The sequence below is a fragment of the Manacus candei genome, unplaced genomic scaffold, assembly GCF_025592945.1.
Source record: "Manacus candei isolate 608988 ecotype Guabito, Panama unplaced genomic scaffold, ASM2559294v1 h1tg000017l, whole genome shotgun sequence".
Classification (NCBI taxonomy): Eukaryota; Metazoa; Chordata; class Aves; order Passeriformes; family Pipridae; genus Manacus; species Manacus candei.
The window spans coordinates 12124352-12144842 of record NW_026138065.1 but is presented as its reverse complement, the minus strand read 5'-3'; the positions used below and the strand labels follow the sequence as shown (position 1 = coordinate 12144842).

The following is a 20491-nucleotide window of genomic DNA, read 5'->3' as shown; positions in this document are numbered from 1 at the left end:
ATGCACACACACAGATAGTTAAATGGAAGAATGGACACAAGAAGGAAGAAAAAAGCCGTAACACGGGAATATATATGATGAAAAGTTATGAAGGCAAATCATATAAACATCTTGGCCATTCCACAGCATGTAGTAGTACATGCATATTATATATATGATTATGTATGTAGAAATACACACTGGTTCTGATAAAATGAAATTCAAAAGTATTCAGCAATATTATAGTTTTGGTTTTTGCTGACTTCATTGAGAGCTCTCTTATGCTTTGTGAAATTCTCTAATATTGGATTAACGAGAATAGATAATGCTATAAATATTGCATATTTGCTAGTCAGCTCCAGAGTGCATAAATAAGCAGTGCTGCTCTGCTTCCAAATCCTAGTGGTATACTCCAGCTATGTCCTCATCAATCAGATGGTATACAGTATTTAGGAAGGTAATTCTTCAAACTAATAGCCTAAAACCAGTTCTACATAGAAAATAGTTGCTCTGTTATTTTTCTTTCATACACTGAGTTTTCCTTAGTAGACCCTTCCCCGCATTGGTGTAATGAGGGTTTTCCAAGGCTAAGAGAGAGATTCAGAACAGGAATTGTAAAGAATCCTTGCCTGCTAGCAGTGAAAAAAATACATATTTTCAATGTTTATCTTTCAAAAAACTGATTTGTCATTAACTGCAAAACCTCAGTGATGCCATTAGCAACAGAAATCTTGCAATGAGAGACCACAGTTCCAAGGACTGTAACTGATTAATGTCAAGGAAAAAAAATAAGAGTTTTTATATTTTGATAAAAATATTACTGAATCCATTATGAGTAGGTTCTGAAATGTACCATTAATCTATCTTCAAAGTACACTTGGTTTTGATTCCATTATTTTAAATAAAGCTTAAAAATCAGCTTATATTTTGTGTTACTTTTTCTAGCAATTTTTGTGGGGGGAAAACAACAAATCCTGGCATAGAAGACAATTCCTGTACACCTGATTGTTGTCTACACTGGATTTTTTAGTGAGTAGTTCTTACTATTTGGAAAAGAGGTGTTTGAGAAGCTTCCACATTCACCTGAACCAAAGACCAGGTCTACATAAAGGGAGAGGTAGAACAGACCAGTGAAACTGGGAGGATGCAACAGTACATGCACTGTCTTGTATCTTACATCCAGCTCTTTTTCAACACTCTTTTGCCCCAAGATGTTGGACTCATTAGTTATTCCCTGAAGTTTATGTCATGCAAAACGACTTGGAGCAGGAACAGGAAAAAGAAGTAGTTTGTATGTTCACTCAACGGGTCATGCAAACAAGTTCCTCACTTTGCAGGAAGATACACTTTCCCCCATGTATGCTCAACAGACTAAAGAATACTTCCAAGAGACTCTAAAATTACCTTCATATAGTTTTAAGGCACTTGTGAAAATTAGAATCTAAATGAAACTACTGAAAACTTGTTCTTAGAAGCTGTCTGATGCTCACTGAAATAATTAGTGAGAATAAAGACCTTTACCAAGAGTCAGATGAAATCTTTGGGGCTCTGCCCTCAAATCAAAAAGTACAGCAAGAATAGGATCACGGATTAGCATCCTGCAGACTACATCTATTTTAACATAGTAAAAAAAAAATAATTTTAAAAGTAAATAGAAGTGGCTATTTCTTTCAAATATATTTCAGGCCAGTTATTTAATGCTGAACTTCTTAAAAAAAATTCTCCAGTGCAATAAAATAACAAATTAAAAATTATAAAAATTTGTGTCTCATTTGCTAAATCATACAGTAAGGAAGTTGCTTGATCTGTATAGACGACATCAGGGTGTTGACTGCTGAGATAAAATCAATTCAATTCTTCAGCCTGACAGGAGTCAGGTTTTTAAAACTTAATGATCTCAACTAGTCTTTGCGACATTCTTCATACTGTCTTGCTATTGGACAAACCCAATCAAAATTAAAGCAAACCCTAAGCTCCCCCAATTCTGTTCCGATAGGCTGTAGGTGGGAAAAGCAAGACATGTAACCCTAATTTTTTTGCTTTTCAAATTAATGGAGATGTGGTTTATTTAAAGCTATTCCAGCTGCCTGTGGCCATGAAACAAGGAATTCAGGGCTGTTGAATATACGCATATTCTTTGATAGTAACTATTGTCAAAGGTCACTTAACTGATCACTGGGAACCTGACAGTTTTGAAAACTAAACATGGCATGAAATCACTAAAAAGTATTGAAGATAAAGTTGCTTCATTTTAGGCAAAATATACATAAAGGATAAAATATTTACTCTTTCAATGAACTTGAGGACAAATCCTTTGTCATAATTCCCTAAGACTCTAGTAAAAAGATGGTAACATCTGAATTCTATAAGACAGTGATCTTGAAAATGTACAATTTTGTATTTGGCAACAATTTCACCAATTAGACTGAAAAATACGTATCAGACCATAGAAAAATGTGGTGAGAAAGTGCTGAGGGCAGCAGCATATATTTTTTCAGGACAGGAGAGCCTCATTTACCAAAGCACAGGTCACTTACCACGCTCATGGTCACGGAGAACCCTGCTGCACGGACTCTTCTCCCATTTCTTGGCTTTGTACTGACCACCCCAACTCTCCCACCTGTCCAGAAGTCTCTCTCCTGGCTCTTCTCTTCGAGGCACTAAATGCTGGCCTGTACTTTTAGAGCCTGCCGGCCTCAGGTCTAATCAAGTGCTATGAATGTTACTTGAGGTTAAACTAAATACCTTTAATCAGTCAGATCATATTTATTTTCTGCTAGTGTCACTGAAAAAATTAGGTTGGAAGGGATTTCAGGGGTCACCTAGTCCAGCCTCTTGTTTGATGCAGAGTAAATATCAAGGCTTTATAAACACCTTCCAAACATTGTCTGTAAGTATCTGTAATTCATCGATACACCATATGAAAGAAGGCTTTCACAGGTACATTACATTTTTTGTCCCTTGGGACTATCTAGCTTTCTCACTTTATGAACAATGCAAAGAAAACGTACACCTGGAAACCAGTAAGTATGAAAGTTAATTTCAAAGAAATACTATGAAAAGTTTCCAATCATTTCAGTTTAGTGTACTTTAACACAAGCAGATGTAAGTACTCCTGTCCTAATACCATAAGATAGAAAAATAATCTATTTATTTTATCCTGACTGTACTCAATAGACAAAGATAGGAGTCACTGTTTTGACTTGCTGTCATGCTGCTGCACACCTTTTCATTTCCAAAGGCTGTATTTTTTCCCACTACTCAGAAAAAAAAATATCTTCAGAAGTAAACAGCATGAGTGATTAATGTATGAACTACGAAGATGCCTGCAAAACTTCTCTTTAGATCAAAGCAAGTACAGGATAAATTTCAAGGTATTTTTTTCACCTCAGTTTTGGAAAGAGATGATTTAGACATCTAGCAAAGAAATGTGCTAGACTGTAATATATAAAAATCAAGGACTTTTTAAAAAAATATATTACCTATTATTGAGTGTTAACAAGCTTTTATAAACATTCCCAGGAACCACTGAAGTTTTTAAAATTCAGAAGTAAGGATCACCATAGCTATAGCTGACTTTTAACAAACTTTTTGATATATTGGCCCAAAACTCATCACTCTGGATTCTCCAACCACACTGGTTGTAGATCATTTAGTCTAAAATGCACAGGATGCAATCAGTGTAAAAGAAAGTTCAGGTGAACCATACCCACTATTTTTTATGAATGAGAGTGACTTTTTAAAGTTGAAAATGGTGATAGACAAAATAAATCATACAATTAGAGCAAGTCCTTAATTCTGTTTACAGGTACGACTATAATGGTCTTTACCATTAGAAGGATTTTAATTTATAATAATCAAAACACTTTGAGAGGGCTCTTAGATAACCAGTGGGAGTGGAAACCAATCTGTCCACCTAGACAGATACAGAAGCACAGAACACATAATACAGCATGTCACAGAAATAGGCAATAAGATGAGGTGGTAAAAACCCATCAACATGCATCACCTGATCGTGGTACAGTGTCATCTCCCGGCCTCTATTAGCTCTTGCAGTATCAGTGCAAGTCCCAGACACTTTATCCTGTTTATAATTGCTGATGAGCAGTAATAAGGCCTCCATGCCTCAGCTCCTGTCCGTTCCACTTCAACACCCACCTATTAGGTTGTAACTTTTATTTACAGCCTTGCTTGATGTGCTGTTCTATTAGTACAGCTGGAAACTGAGAGGAGTTGGGGGGGAAGAGCGTCCCTAATGGGCACTATTATTGCTAGGGTTGGGTGATTTATTATGCTGCTTGAAGGCTGTTTTATCATCACTTTCCTGTCGTTGAAAGAGCTCCAAGAAGGCTGGATTTCTAACACAATGCCCTCCAGAAGTCAAACACTAAAGAACACCTTAATAGTCCCCTGGAACACCAATGAAAACATACCTCAAAGTTGGTTTAATGCTATAAAGCCCCCTTCAATAATCTTTTGTGTATTTTTGCTCAGGAGCTTAACACTTCAGAGCAATTAAAAAAACCAAATCTATTTAGTGGTATGAGGTCCTCTTGTCCTTACTCAATACATAGAGATTGATTAAAAAAAAAAAAGATCATATCAGTTTAATGATTTTGTGGTTTTGGCTCTAGCTGAAAATTTGTGTAGTTTTATTTCCAGAACCTGACCTTCCTGGAACTCCTAAAAGGCTATCCTCTCAATTGTACAGGTTCAGCCTCAAAGCATTTAGATTCCTGGCACATGTCTTAGTATAAGAACATCAATAAACTAGAAACTTCAAAAAGGACCACAGGCCTGCCTAACCACTTTACCCAGGCAGTGAAAGAATTATTTCCATCTTCTAGACTCAAATTTTAAACCAGAAAACACATAGAGCAAAGAGACAGATACTCATCTTGTACAATATAAACACTACCACACCGATCTACGACAGATATTCTCATAAAATCTGAGCTATCTACACATACAACCATACAAAGTATTACAGATGCACATTTCTCATGAACTGCTACTGAGAAATAAAGTACTTAAAACCTCACCGACTTTATGGATATAATGTATGAATTGATTGTATCATTACCACATTTTATCTGCCTGTTTCTACCACCTTTTCTATTGCACAATTAAAAATTAACTGAGCACACTCACACAGTTCCATCGATTTTTTTTCCATGTTTCTTTAAGCTGCATGAAAATGTTTTAAAATCTGGCTGTTCAGAGTTGTGTAGTAAATCATCATTAAAGTTGTACAGCAGAAAAACAAGAGTAATATGCCACTTGGTACTGCACTTCCACAACATGGGCACCTGATATAAATGGGATCTGGATGCCCTGCAGACTAGAGTAAGCCTCACAGTATCTGCCATCAATCATCACATTACCTAACCATTAGGAAACAAATCAAAATACATAAGAGGCTATACACTAGGCCACACAGTCCCATTTTTTTCACTGTAAAGTCTTCAGACTGCTGGCTCTCAAAAACCTTTGAGGCATCATCCAAACTAATGATTGCAAGGCTTTATTCATTCCTTTCATTATAATCCTTGTCCTGTGGGCACACTGGAATAGAAATACTTTTTACCACAGTGATGATTCTGGAGAACAGGAAGAAAAAACCCACTATTTGGTGTCAGAACACTATTTTTTATCAGAACAGCTCCTACAGCATGCAGGTTGACAAGTGTATTAGGTAAAAACTTTTTTCTGTGAGAGAATTTTTCCTATGTCTTGGTAGATTTATTGTTTTGATCTTTCTTCAATTGTTACATTCACACTAATAAAATATGAAAGGTTTGTGTCTTCCTTAATATCCTCCTGATAGGAACTCCTAAGTAGGTCAAATTTCTAATTTTCTGTCTCAAATGCTGATTGAGGGAACCTTAGGCAAAAACTATGCTTGAAGGGGGAACAGAATTATACAGATGAAATCCAACACAACATTCTTCCTTCAAAGCTCTTCCAGGTAGAAGAAATGTAGAATACTTACAAATATTGCTTCCATCACCTAAATAGCTTCCTAGGAAGAGACCCTAAGCTGAAGTGAATGTAGTGTAAAAGAATGTGCTGGGTTTGACTGAGACAGAGTCAATTTTTTTCATAGTAGTTAATATGGGGCTATGTTTTGGACTTGTGGTTAAACCATGACAAATGTCTGCCTTCATGGTATGCTGCTTATGCCTGAAGATGTCACAGTATTTCTAGGTAATATTTTGTAGTCAACATTTTCTTGTCAATTCCCATGAAAACACGGTAATTTATTTTAAAACCAAAAGTTTGCTAAAAATTCATGATCTGAAGAAGAAAACTGTAACTCCTGGTAACAGGTTTTTATTAGTGTAAGGAGCTATAAATAAAATATGTAGATTACTAAACAAATAATGTAAAAAACATCAGAAATTGAGGTAATATAAAATCATTAGGTTTAGTTGAGTGAAGATGATAGCTGTGGCATCAAATTAAGGTAATCTCATTGCCTTCTTGTAAAACACACTAAATGAATAATATAGAAAAACATAACATATAGAGACCAAACATAGCACAAACTGAAAATAAGAAAACTACAGAGCAGTCAGTCAAACATTTAATGGATATTTTTCAACATGTCTCAGCTTCATCTGCCTTATTCTAAGGAGCTTTTACTGTTGCCATTTGACACTCCAAACAGAGAGCTTACATTCCTTTTTGTTAATTACAAGCATATTTAAAAAAAAATATTCTTACAGTACTCTCAGTTTACTGTATCTATAGCACCATAGCAAGCTTTTAAATTACCCTGCAATGAAAACCAGAATGAAACATTACAAAAGCTAACATGTAAACAAAATACAGTTTAGTAATACCATAAGCAAAGCAGGTTAGTTTGCAAGGGATAAAGTGGCAAACATTCCATCTTGTTTAGGTACATCTCCATGTCTACACAGAAAAGAAAATCCAGTCTTCCTATTCTGGAGAAGTATCTTTCAGTGTCAAACTTCCAAGAGTTCCTTGGCAAAAAATACTCACAGCATTGTCACAGATTATCATGTATCACTTGAGAAGTCTGCACCTGTAGCAAGTGCAAGGTAAGGCAGCTTCTCTGTAACCTTCCTTCACTGCAGAACAAGCCAACTTACAGTATCACATATTTGCTACAAGCTAACAATATACATCTATGGAATAACTAGAGTTCAGCTAAACAACAGTAACTGGAAATACTTTTTGGAAGAATGACTTCAGAGGAAATTTACCTTGAACTCCTTAAAGAATAAGGGCCCTTAATCAAACAGGAATACCCTTCCTTTCTGTACACTCAATATGGCTCAACTGGTACATAAATGAAAACTCTAAACAGTTTTCTACTCAATACTTAGCATTTCAAGGGGAGGATTTGCAGAACACTATCACAATCATTAGATGTAAATCAAACCAATTACTCGTGCATATCTTGTTTTCACAAAGATTAACTGAAAGAAGAATGTATTTATGAAATTATGTTTAACATAATTCCATAATTAGTTCTCAGAAGAACTATCTGCCATAGTAATCTTTAGATATATATGTTTCTGTCAGCAAAGCAACAATACTTATTTTCATTTGGCATTCACCAGATATGGCTACTACCCTTTACTATTAAACTAAAACCACACAGCTAAATATCATGCAAAACCTAATTCCTTGATCCCCACAAAACACATACCTGAGTCGCAAGATCTTTTGGTTGGTGTGGTTAACGAGGCATGAGCTGTACCTGTGCATGGCCCACCTGGAAACAGAGAATCATATGTCTCAAAATATCACCTGTATTTAGCATTTAAAACTACATCGTGATTATACTTAGCAACATAAAACACTGAGGAGCATTTGTCTTTGGAAAGCACATATGGAAGTATTCAACTACTCAATATTTCTTTCCCAGAAAAATCTGAATATGTCTTGCACTGAAAAAAAATAGATGAAAAGTTGGGATGAAGTTATACTTTGCAAATACTTCAAGAGGCATTTCTAGGAAAATACACACTACGATTGCAATGCTAGAAATATATCTAACTAACTGAGTAACGAGAGGGACAAAGTGATCACTTCTCTGATGTCAACAGGAACCTTGCAACTGATTCCACAGATAACACCTTCCACTTTTATCTTGTCCTCATTAAGTGTTCTAAGTGTGGCACAAGCATATGTTAACAACCTCTTTCCATGTTTTAGGTTTTTCAGCTCTGGACTCTTGCCCACTCATCTTGGTATCTGTTTGGTAGCAAATCACTTTCTGGCTTTTTCCTTAACATGCATCATTGTTGAGGAGTTCTCCAGAGATCTTGTTAAAATAGCAACCAATTGAGTGTACTCAGTGACTTGCAGTAAATATAAATAAATAAACTCCATGTAGGGAAGCCAAGACAAATTGACAGTAACATTACCAGAGGTAATAACACATCATAGCTCTGAAAACTGGATATTATAAATTAGATGATGCTAGAGAGCCTGAAATTGAGTTAGATCTACTAGAGTTTGGCTATCAAAATACCAATAATCAAGTTTGCACTGAACTGCTGGTGATATAGTAGTACTTTGCAGGTAATAGAACAGAGCTTAGTATGACAGGATAACCTTAACATAAGTCTTCATGCCCTGAAAAATACTTTTTCTTTTATATTTTTTCAGTCATGTCATATCTGGAAAGCAGCACTTAAAAAAAAGAAAATAAATTTCTGCAGCTGGGAGGAAAATATGTTAGGAAATTACTTTGGCGTATTTGATTTCAACGAAATGCACTTAGGAACAGCATTTTACACTTCCCATTTTCCAGAGAACCCGTATATTTTTGAGTCTTTTGTTCTCCCAAAAAGTCCCTCTGGCAACATGCACCGTTTCACAACTGCAACAGGTAATCTTTTAAAAGGTGGTTGCAAAGGCCAGCAAGCCAGTGCTTGGCCTGCAGGTAAAACACTAAGGCCGCTCATAAGGGCCTGGCCTGAGGTTAAGTGAAGTATCAGGACATGGAGAAACTACTGAACGTGACATAAGAAATTGCTCTTCATGACATGCAACAGCATAAGCAGTTGGCAGATGCTACAGACAGTATTGCAAGGCATGGTTAGATTTTGGAGGCTCGTAAGGAGGGAGCTGGTGAGAAATGGCTGAACTCCACAGGTAAGTGGAGGGGAGTGGTAGGGACCTCTCTGCAGGGTCAAGTCTGCATATGAGAAGAGTAAAGCTTGTTTGTGCAGTGAGGAGGACTGGGAATCCTGGGGTGGATGCCTTTCCTACCCAACAATAAAGCATCCCGAATGGATGGTTCAACCATCCTGGTATCACCAAGGTGGTGCCCTCTTCAGGTCTGATAGCACTGGCAAGCAACAACTGCTTCACAACAACCAGAAATGGTCAAGTAAGCTGAAATAATTTTTTATAACATAACTTTTTCTAGGCTAGAATATAAAAACAATGAAAATATTATCTTGATCTATGTTAGTAATACTATTATAAAAGGCTCAAAAATGCCTGGTCTAGGGTTTGGTGTATTTGGGAAGAAAATCAGAACAGAAGCCTTACTAAGTTTTCTACTGAAACATTTCGAATACCTAAAAGGTTACAGAGCAGGTCTGTTAAGTCAGTCTCAACTTTCAAAGACCAAGTATTTGGTTTCAATATGGAATTTGTGTAAACAATATATACAGCAGGGTATGGAATTTCAATGAACTGCCTTTAGATCACAGCTGCCTCTTAAGATGCAGCAGCTCCTCTGTAAATAATTTTAGTTACGTTCTCCCAATTTTCACTGAATAGACAGTGAGAGGCATCATCACTGTGGACTAACAAATAAGACTAATCCTTGTAATTACGGTACAGTAAATATTTACACTAGCTGATACTTTCAGCATCCAGCTAAATGTAAGAACTTCATTTCTCACTCTCTGAAGTACAATAAGTTGGTATGTATTCTGCACTTCCCTGTGTCAGAGTTTTTCTATTATTTATTCTTCCCTCATTAGGTATTGCTTTCATACAGCTTTGATTTGTATAGCACAGCACCAGAGTTTCAACAAAGAATATCTTGGGATTTGCATGCACGTACACTAGTGCCTAATAACCAGCGAAGGCAGCATGTACTTTGCAGCATTTCCTTCTGCTACTCTTTGTTCCACCATTAAAAATGTCATGCATAATTCAGTACTATGGGCTTGACTGTGCAATTCTGTGTGGAAGCCACTATGCTGAATCTTTGGTATACATAACTGTTAATTCAGGCATCTCTGTACTGTTTGAAACAGGGCAGTATATTTCTCACAGCTTTGATAAAAATTCTGCATGTGAGAAAGGGAAGTCAGATAACAACAGAACACCAGTCCTTCTTGGCTATTCACAAAGGTAGGCTTATAACTTCGCATGATTCAGGACATATATGTATCTTCACTGCCAAAAAAATAACTTTTTCTAGGGTATTTAACTGTGCTAAATTAAACACTTCAGTGGACAGTGAAAGGCCATACATGTCTAGCTTCAAATATAACCCACTGAGCTGTAAGACTTCTCAGCACAAAAAAGAGATTAAAATGGTAGAGATATCTTTTTACTCTATATCCAATTAACAGATTAAACAACAGCTTCTGCTCCTATTTTTCCCAGTGTATGGTTTTTGACATTTGCAACTCCTCTTTCAAACAATAGCAGCCACTGCCCAGTGATAATGTAATCCTAAAAGCTGATTAAAAATATAAAAATACTAAAAGCTACTGAAGAAATTAGAAGAATTGTGAGAAGACTCAGCTTTGCAAATTCAAACACAGAATTAATAAAGGATAAAACAGGATCTTTTAACTTGAACCTTATCATATATTAATACAAAAGGTCTTGTTAATGTAGCGGTTATGTTTTGGGCTTATGATATCCACAGCTTTCTGTAACTTCCTGTTAAATTGTACTCAAAATATATCAGTTTGGAAAAACAGGTTCAAATCCAATTTCTCTAGCTAGCTAGCTGTTCAAAAAATTTTATATATTGCTTGTATTTCTGTAGAGACATTAGTATTGCTATTATTTACTATTACAAATTACTACAACCTCTATATGTTTAAAGTTTTAGACTGCTCTTCTGTATTGTGCACCTCCCTTCCTGAACAACATTAACAATTGCCAAGTAGCATCTGTCCTGAGGACATACCCTGAGTCAGGGTAACTTCTTGTCTCCCCTTCCTAAGGCCTTTGTAAAGTGAAGTGACTCCACTCAGTTAGAACCTCCCATGCAGGAAAAAAGTTAAATAGCAGGGCAGCCCCTCTTTTCTTGCTGTTTGAGGAAGAGCCCAGAGTACACACAAGTGGATTTGAACAGCACTTGGAAGCACTTACTAAGCAGAGAAAGAAATGCAGAACGTAGTGAAACCAAGTTTGTACAAGAGTACGAAGTCTAAATTACAGCAATACATTGAAACAATTTCAGATACCACAAAAACTGCAAGCCAGACAATGAACAAACATGAAAAAAATAAGTGAAGGAGCCTGAAGCCCAGTAACACTTGATCCCAGGAATGTAAGGATACATGAACCCCACTCTGAGCTTTTGGTATTGTGATGGTTCCTTCCTAGGTAAAGTACACTGACCCCTTGCATGCAACAGGCTGGAGGAGGGTAATAACTCAGAGCTGAATTTCCTTGGACAGCAGTGTTTTAACCAGGAAAGGAAAAAGGTCATGGTTATTTGCAATACAGGAAAGAATCCATCTTGGGAAACCTGTCCAAACCAGTAATCTAGTTGTGTATTTCATGAATTGGTAGAGACATAATCTAATTAATCTACACAATTGAGTTTGAAGACAGTCATTGATTACAAACACCAATACATAAACAAGAAGGAACATAAATCTCTAAATTCAGTCTGCACAGACAGAACACGCTACCTTCAAGGAAAAAAGGTAAAAGAACTTTATAACACTTAAGAACTACTTATTTGCTGCAAATGGGTAAACTACATGATAATTTCAGTGATGTCATTACTAAACAGATAAGAAAGAGGATTATATTACATAAAAATATATATTTTTTAAAATCTGGTTTTACAAACCTGCCTTTATGTACTTCTGGGGATTTTTATCTACATGGAGCTTTTGAAGGAAATGAAACCTGGACTGCTTTGTTGCTGAATGGATGGTAAATTTAACAACTACAATGAAGTACAGGAAGATAGGATTCAGATTCCACCTTCTTCCCTGCTATTGTCTCAACCCCGTTGCCTGCTTTTTTTCTCAGTCTTTTCTCTTGTAAAACAGACATTATACTTTCCTACTTTATAGGTGTAAGTTGAAGTGTAAAAATGTGCTTTTGAAACCAGCAGTTAAATTACCTTTTTATAAATAATTTTTATGTAACCTCAATAGCTGTGCAGCTCTAACCCACATTTTTCTTATGTGACTGTGTTTCTGCTTCATATTCCATGGGGTCCTTTCACTTTAATAAATGAGACCCTAGGACACACTGTCTACTCTGCAGTGTGAAGTGACTATAAATCAGAAGGAACAATTAACAGTGGTACTATTCCACTAGTCTTCATTATGTTTCAAAATTACCATGCCACAGACGTGGAAAGAACTGTTCATTTCATAAATCTATGTGCCAGATCTTTGCTTATGATGTTAGAAAACCCAAAAATGTTCTTTAAATGAAATTCAGACTGTAGGGAGTAGACTGAAACTTACAGAAAGATCTACATCCACGAAAAGATGATGAAGATGACACTTCTAGATACTGTTTTATTCAAATTTCTAACTTCCTGTATGTTTTGTACTGGCACCTAATACTAGTAGCATCTCTCAAAAGACAGAGCCCACAACTCAATATGGTTTGAAAGCATTCTTGCAAATTCCTAGAGAAAAAGTGCTTGCATTGATACTAAGAGATATGTATTTTGTGATAAATATTAAAAAAACACAGGTTCAATGATAATCCAATAAAAAACCTCAATTAGTTAATTTTAATATTAAAAACAGTACCAAAACATTATTTGTTAATAGCTTCTAATGAAAACAAGGCTAAAAAAATACCAGAAAATGTAAAACAGCTTTTATGATTCTCTAACTTAATAAAAGAAAAAGCCTGAGAAAATAGCTGGTTCTTATTCTGTGGCACAGAAACCCAAAGATGTCTGTAATAGCAAAAAAAAAAGTCAGATGCATATTCTATATTAGAGATGTGTCCGCTCTTGCTCTGATACAAAACTGACTACATTGAAAAAGAACACATGATAATCTTGTAAGCTGATAAAGAAAACTAGAATTATTCATCATCACCATCACCCAGTCACAGCTTTCTCGACTCTGTCTGAGTACACGTTTAATTTAAAACTAAATCACATCTATCTATCTGGTAGGCTAGTTTTGTAACTCAGCATAATTTTACCAGTTAATGCATTCTTTTGAATCAGAGAAAAACGTACAAATTGGTATGAGAATAAATCAGGTTAGCAATAAAGCAAATAATTTTCTACAACCACTTGTGACAACCAAGATGAAAATAGGCAGCTAGCTTGGGCTGTTTATACATTTAATACTTTACAGAACTAGGTATGCATGTAACTTTCAGAGATGAGCCAGAAAACAAAGTTTCCCATAGACAGAATTAGGAAAAAAAACCCAAACAAAACATACAAAAAACGAAAACATACCAAAACAAAAAAGACAGGATGTACAAAATTGACTCTACTGCAATAAGCAACTGAACTTTCGAAGTTGGGGCATTTAGAAAAGTATGCAATGAATGGCATTCAAAACTATCTGTCATTTTAAAAATCTCTGTCCTTACTTTAAAGGCCCAAATCTCAGTTAAGGATATCATAATAATAATTCAAAATATGAAGTTTTTTCAGAGCATACATAGGAAAGCTGTTATCTATGACTCTACTCACAAACTCAGGCAAAATGCAAAACCTATGAAGTTGTTATAAATTGCCAGAAACCTTTTGCATTGTGTCAGAGAGAAGGCCATTCGACAAGAAAGAAATAAAGAACACACCTGTTTATCCATTTTTCAAAAAGTTAGGTTGAAAAAACTGGCATTTCTTTTTATTCTATTCCACAGACAGAAAAAATATCATTATATTTCTAGTTCTATAGCCTATGTGGCTTTTTACACAGTCATGCTTCAACAAGCAATGAAATTCAGAGTATGAACAGCAGGTGCAGTAGAAAAAACAATCTCTCACCTTTCTTTTATAGAAGCCTAGTGCATCTTTGTCTTGGATGCAGTATGCTTAATGTACATAAAGTAACTTCAATAAAAAAACTTCAAAACTGGGGGTATATTAGTACTTCCAGCAAATGCAAATACTTAATAAAACAAACAACCGAAAACCATTCTTCAAACTTACCTTGCAAAATTAAATATTTGAGATAAATTAAAAATGTTTTAAACACTTAGTTTGATGAGCAATAGTTTGAATTCTGGAGGGTATACAAAAACTAGCCAAAGTTTCAGTCATGAAATAATTTTGTATTTGGGCATCTAAAATTCAGCACGCACAGAGGTAAGGTGTGGTCAGTGATCATCACCTTCTTTCTGGGCTGAAATCTCCAGTGTATTTTCTGATATTCACAGCAATATCTCAGATCTTTGTTTATCTTCTTTTAAATTCTTCAGTGTAGAAATGAAGAGCATTTAACTGTTCTAGAAACATCAGATATTCCTTTTGTCCTTTTTCAACTGTGGTTCTTGCTATTCAAGGAGGCCAAGAAAAGTTAAGCACATAATTAAAATAAAATCCTGTCAACCCAAGCTAAAAACTACTGAAATACCAAATCTGATCAAGCTGCCAGAGTCACTGTTCTTCCATTGACATTTCTCCTGTCACATAACAACAGAGTTAGTTTCAAACCTGCACAGTACTAGCTTTAGCTCTACTCACATAGTGACAGAAAAATAATGTGACAGCCCCAAAGAAAGCAATGAAGGCCTGAAACTAAGCAAAATTATTCCATGTGCAGTGTGACCTTTTCTTTACCAAGATACATAGAATCTTGCTTAATAAGCTTAAGAGTGGTGGTGGCTGAAGGTAGGGACAGAGAGAAACAAGGTCTATTGTCAAATCCATTTTTTCCTGTCTGCTAAAAATAGTCAAAAACCTTGCCCACCCAATAAGAAAAAGAAATCTTTGACAGAGCAACTGGCTGATATGGTGACTGATGTAGAAATAACTACTTAGGACCTCCTAAATGAAAGGAGAAGATGGAAGGGAAAAAATGAGAATAGATGAAACTTATCTGCACATAAAGCAGCAGAAGAACAAAAGTTAGACTTATTTAACCACCTGTTAAGAAAAAGATAATTAAAAACTGTGCAAATCTAGACTTAGTAGAGATACACCAACATTGACATACTCTTTGTCTGCAAGTTTACTTCAGAAAATTGACTGCAACTGATGAGACCTGAAGGTTCTGGATAGAAACAGTCAAGTCAAGAATTATATGTAGGGGCAAAAAAAAAAATAGAATTTTGTAGACTATTCCTCCCCCAGTTGCAACAGCATTTTTTAAAAATTAGTGATCAGTAATATTTCATAAAAAAACCTCCTCATGAGAAGGAGGGGGATAAAAGCACTGAAGTTGCATCATTGTCTCTGGGCATAAATCTTTAATACATTTTCACTGATTGTAAATATAAGATTGAGAACTACCTTTCACCTGCTAGAGGGAGAGATATTAATCGGCAAAGCAACCACTGCGATAGGTTACTCTTCAGAACTGAGGGTGGTGGGAGAAGGAAAGCCACTACAATCTAGGTATGTATGTAAGACACTCAGGAATGCAAATGCAACTTGCACATAAAATCAAAACAGTTACAAAAAACCACAGAAATATTTGCGATTGTCAAACTGAACTCTTGCAAAATACAGTCCAAGGAACTTTTCTCCTGTATCATTCATTCTGTGCTGAAAAAGGAAATGGCTACTTTAAAGCAAGTACAAAAAACCTTCACTTCCTCTTGCACAGAATATGTATCTTATCCACAGGAGATTTCTATGGTTCTCTTCAGTTGTCATAACATGAATTAATTTGCCTAAATGATTTGCTGCAATTTTATCCACTCTTTTTACCCTATGGACTCAAGTACTGTTGCAAATACCTCTCTTCAAAATCTTGAAAAGAAAAAGAGGGGTGTGGCATGCACCATGAGAATCTTTCACTAGTAGTCCAATTTCTCCACACTTTGATAGAGATTACCATAATGATCCCATACATTGGTTTCTGATGAATTACCACAATTCTATTCAGAACAAAACACAGCTGTACATCTTCACATGGCAGTGCAAAATATGAATCTTTGAAGAACACAGTGGGAACAAGAGCAGCGCGTGCTTTATAGAACATGCTGCAAAACAAATAACGTTGTACAGAAAAAAACACCTTCAAATTAAGATCAAAAAGACATTTAAAATTTGGACATGCTTCATTACAAAAAGAACCTTGTACATAGAGACCATTATCCATCAGAAAAGTTCCATCTGTGTATAATTATTTCTGGTAAATGATATTAAGCATCATTAAAGAGATAGTGAGGATGTGAGAGAAGACAGAGAGAGCTCAAGCTGTAAATAAATCTCGCTACTGTATTTCACTTAAAAACACCCCATCAGGAAGTCATAAAGAGGGGGTTTTTTACAGGTAATATTTTCAAATGCTCTGCAGGCTGTGTTGCCTAATATCCATCATGTTCAGTGTATGTTCACAGGCTTGCAGCAACTCAGGACGAAGGACACTATTTAATTTCACTCTCATCCCTGTAATCACCTTCTCACTTACCAAGTCCTTCCCATCCACAAGAGAGATACATTGTTGTAATACAATTTAATTTCTACCTGAACAAATTTTCAGAAAACCTGACCCAGTAAGCATTATAGGAGCACCCAGTAACACTAAATAGTAGATCCTGGCCAGTAAGCCTGTGAAGGCCAAATGTGTTGCTGAAGCATAATGTGTTTTCCTGAATTCTCCAGGAAGGTTGTTTTAAGGCCTTGTTTTTACGGCAGGCTACAGGTTTCCCCTGAAGAAGCACTGGACAGAAGGAAGAGATGAAGGGTGGTCATCAGCAACTGTGTATGTGAAGGAGAGACAAGAGTTACATGGCAAGTTCAGTCTTACTACAAGAAGTACTATCAGATCATTCACATTTGAACAGCGTTGTATCTCTGACAATATTCTCAAAGAGAAAACAATATCTCAGTTTAAAAATTTTACTTTAGTTAGTCTAATAAGCTACCGCAATCCCAAAATCATATTTTATGCTTTGTCCACACCCAATCTGCATTAGTAAAAGCTCTTCAGACCTGTAAAGAGAATAAATACTTTGGCAACTCAGCAAAATCATCCCATGCAAACAGTTAACACAACTGAAAGCAAGTATATTGAAGATTTTTTAGTCCTAGTGCTTTGTCAGCATTGTTATTTCCAGCAGTTGCCTCAATATTGAAGAACCAGAGTCGCTTTTGCAAATTTCCTACTGAAAACCCAGCATTTTCTTGCCATGTGTATATCTATTTACTGGCCACAACCTAAAGTATATTCAGTTCAAGACGGTTTCTCTCCATAGAGCACTTTCTAAAATAAAGCTACAATTGAAGGAAAATGAAACTACAAACTACACATTGAAGCTTAGGTTGTAGAATGCAGATTTTAAAACTCAATATATTAGATACAGGATGAACTTATTATATAAAGGTTTTGAATAATTTAAAAGACAATTTTGTCTCACTGTGTTTACTAATTTTTACCATCCTAACTTACCTTTGGGGAGAATTTTTGCCTGACAGTTCAATATAAAAGAAAGATGGGTCATGAAAGAATAGATGAGTTACCACATGAAACAAGCTTTATGTAAGCAGCCCCTCAGACAAACATGCGTTATAGCCAGTGTTATGTGCAACTGCAGTAATTAAAAACCAACATGTTTTAAAGTCAAATTTCACAAGATACTGGCGTTTACGCTAGAATATATATATGAATTTACCAGCAACGTGAGGAGTTTCTCAAAATTAAATTGTATACTGCAGTTCAAATGGCCATAAAATTAATTAAAAACCTCTGTGATTAGTTTGTTCTTTGGTTAAAGCCATCAGTGTCTATTTTGTGAATAGCTTCTAACCTTTTCCTTCGCCCCAAAAGTCAGGCCGTTTACATCCAAAGGGAGTCAGTGAAACCCAAACCTGAGAACAAAGCCAAATGTTTATGCCTCCTTCGCTTTCACTTAGGAGTCGTGCACTTACATTCCTCTTTGCTCGGTGAAGTTACATTCAGTTCTGTCAAAAGCTGCTGGTTGGAATTAGCGGCCTGCGTGGTTAGAGAGGTATTGCTGTTGTCACTGTTCGTTTCTCCAGAGAACAAATCTGACTGGTTGTTGCTTGTGCTGGGAGTAGAGTCATCGTCTGGCTGTTTCTTCTGGAAATCTATCAAAACCAAGATTTCATATGTCATCCCACTTGCTCAATCTAATCATCAAATTTTATGCGAAAGAACCCCCCCCAACATAACAAAAGTAACCCCAAAACACTGCCAGGGGTATAATCATTCTGATAATTTGTATATCTCATACAACACAAAGGGCAGCCTTTAAGTTTTTACTTCAGATATAAACCAGCTTAGAAGTTACTTGCTGAAGAAAACAGCTTCAGAACTACACAAACGTCTTGTTTCCCCAGCCTTTCAAAAGTACTCAAAGTTACCACAGCACACAGTATCGTTTTTAAAAGGATTCACACAAAGCATATACAGAAGCACAAAGGAGCAAACATCCAATGAAGAACGAACCAAGGCACGTAACACAGCACTAAGGAAATGTTACACTTCTCACTGCCGTTACATAAAATCCCACCAGTAACAGTTCTGGCGAAGCCAGTGTAGACAGCTATAGTTCCAGGTTAGCATGGGTGAGGGATTGCCTTTGCATCATTGGTTTGATGGGGATTTGGGGGTAATGTGTGTCTGCGACAAGTGTGTTGGGGTGTTTCCTCCTTCCTTCACTCACTCCAACATTAACAGTATTAAAAGCTGTTCATTGATCTATGAGCAGAGAATCAGGTATAGAAAATAAACCACTAAAATACATTAAAGCAATGTATAAATGATTTGGCTTCAAAGTTTTCCTTTTTTTCTGTTGGTCAATAAGTGCTAGGTCACAGTTGTCTCCAAATTGCCCCCATAGTCCAAATTCGATGTCTTTGACAGATACCATGCTCGGGCCTACCTTGCCTCCAAAGCGGATTCAGGTTCAAGGGGAAATATTTTCAAGTGCAAATCCCCCACTGAAAGCTTTTTCTCAAACTCACAGTCTTAATACCCGATTGATCATAGCATAAGTCTCAGTTCCTACCACCTACACTACTGGATTTCAGTCTGGCACACTCTGCCTCTGGAGAGCAGCCCTCTCAGCCAAGCAGATTTTGGTTTGTTTAACATCCAGTTTTCTCCCAATGCAAAGGCATCTCTTCCTTGTAAAGAAGTGTATCACCTCTTGGTATTCCAAGATACTTTTTTTGTAAATGACATATAAAGGTAGAACTTATTCAATACCCAAATAAATCAATCAATCAGTATTTGATTGCTCATTATTATATCATGGCAGAGAGAAAAACAGAGCAGTCTATAAATATTTGCAGATGATGTGTTAGAAACACAGGTTGCCAACATGACTCACTGGGATTGGGAAGCATTACAGTCAAACAGTCCCTAACTGCTGATTTAGGATTTAAGTGATTTGCCAGAAAAAATAAGCTATAATTTCTGCTGTGGAAGAGTCAGCCAGAAGTCCACATTGAAGAGGAAGAAGCTCAAAGCCAGGGAGGTGGAGAAGGAGAAGAAGAAATAGGAGGAGGAGGAAGCAAGTGGCAGGCAGGAAATCATCCACCTTCACAATCCAATTCTGAAAAACCAGTGGGATGCTTTTTGTCAGGGACAAGTTACTGGACCCAGAAAGATCTCCTACTCGGGGCTCACTAGTTATCAACAAAATTTCACCCAAATTTGGCTCATGGATATTATTTGTATGTTTGTGCAATCAAGAAAGCCTCAAGCACTTGGGATTCTGCACCAGCCACAGTCAGGCAGCTGCAGCAGTTGTAGGAGTTCAGAGCTGTCATACAGCAGCAAATCCACCATGGCTGTGAAATGCTCTTTGCCTCCACGAACCCACGACTTCATGTTCAGAACAACATTTACTCAGACTGCAAATCAATTAACTTTCAAAAAAGTCTTAGCCTGCTCAGTTGTGTGGAACCCAAGAATATCTCCTGTCCCCCTTTTTAACCACGTTTCCACCCCACATTTCCACCACAGACGAGGGTACTTGAGGAAAGTGTTGAGACTGATGATCCCAAGTGCCCTGAAACACATGAACTGTGACTGAAGCTGTACCACTCAAACTACAGCAAATCATTAACAGCTGCTTTAGTAATGGGGTGTCAACAGCAACACAGCACAGAGGTTATATGAGCTGCATTATATTTGTTCTGTGTATTCTGGAGGGCATTTGGCTTCTGTCAAGCAGGACTCTC

The 20491-nt window shown here is 36.5% G+C and overlaps 1 protein-coding gene across 1 annotated transcript in view; it reads right to left on the bottom strand.

Moving 5' to 3' along the window:
* ZFAND3 (zinc finger AN1-type containing 3) overlaps positions 1-20491 on the bottom strand; it is a 133530-nt gene that overhangs the window by 27905 nt on the left and 85134 nt on the right. Inside the window, exons 4-5 of the mRNA XM_051783451.1 lie at positions 18209-18388; positions 7661-7726 (exon numbers count right to left, since the gene is read on the bottom strand). Coding sequence (XP_051639411.1) covers positions 7661-7726; positions 18209-18388 — 246 coding nt within the window. The remainder of the gene's footprint in view (positions 1-7660; positions 7727-18208; positions 18389-20491) is intronic.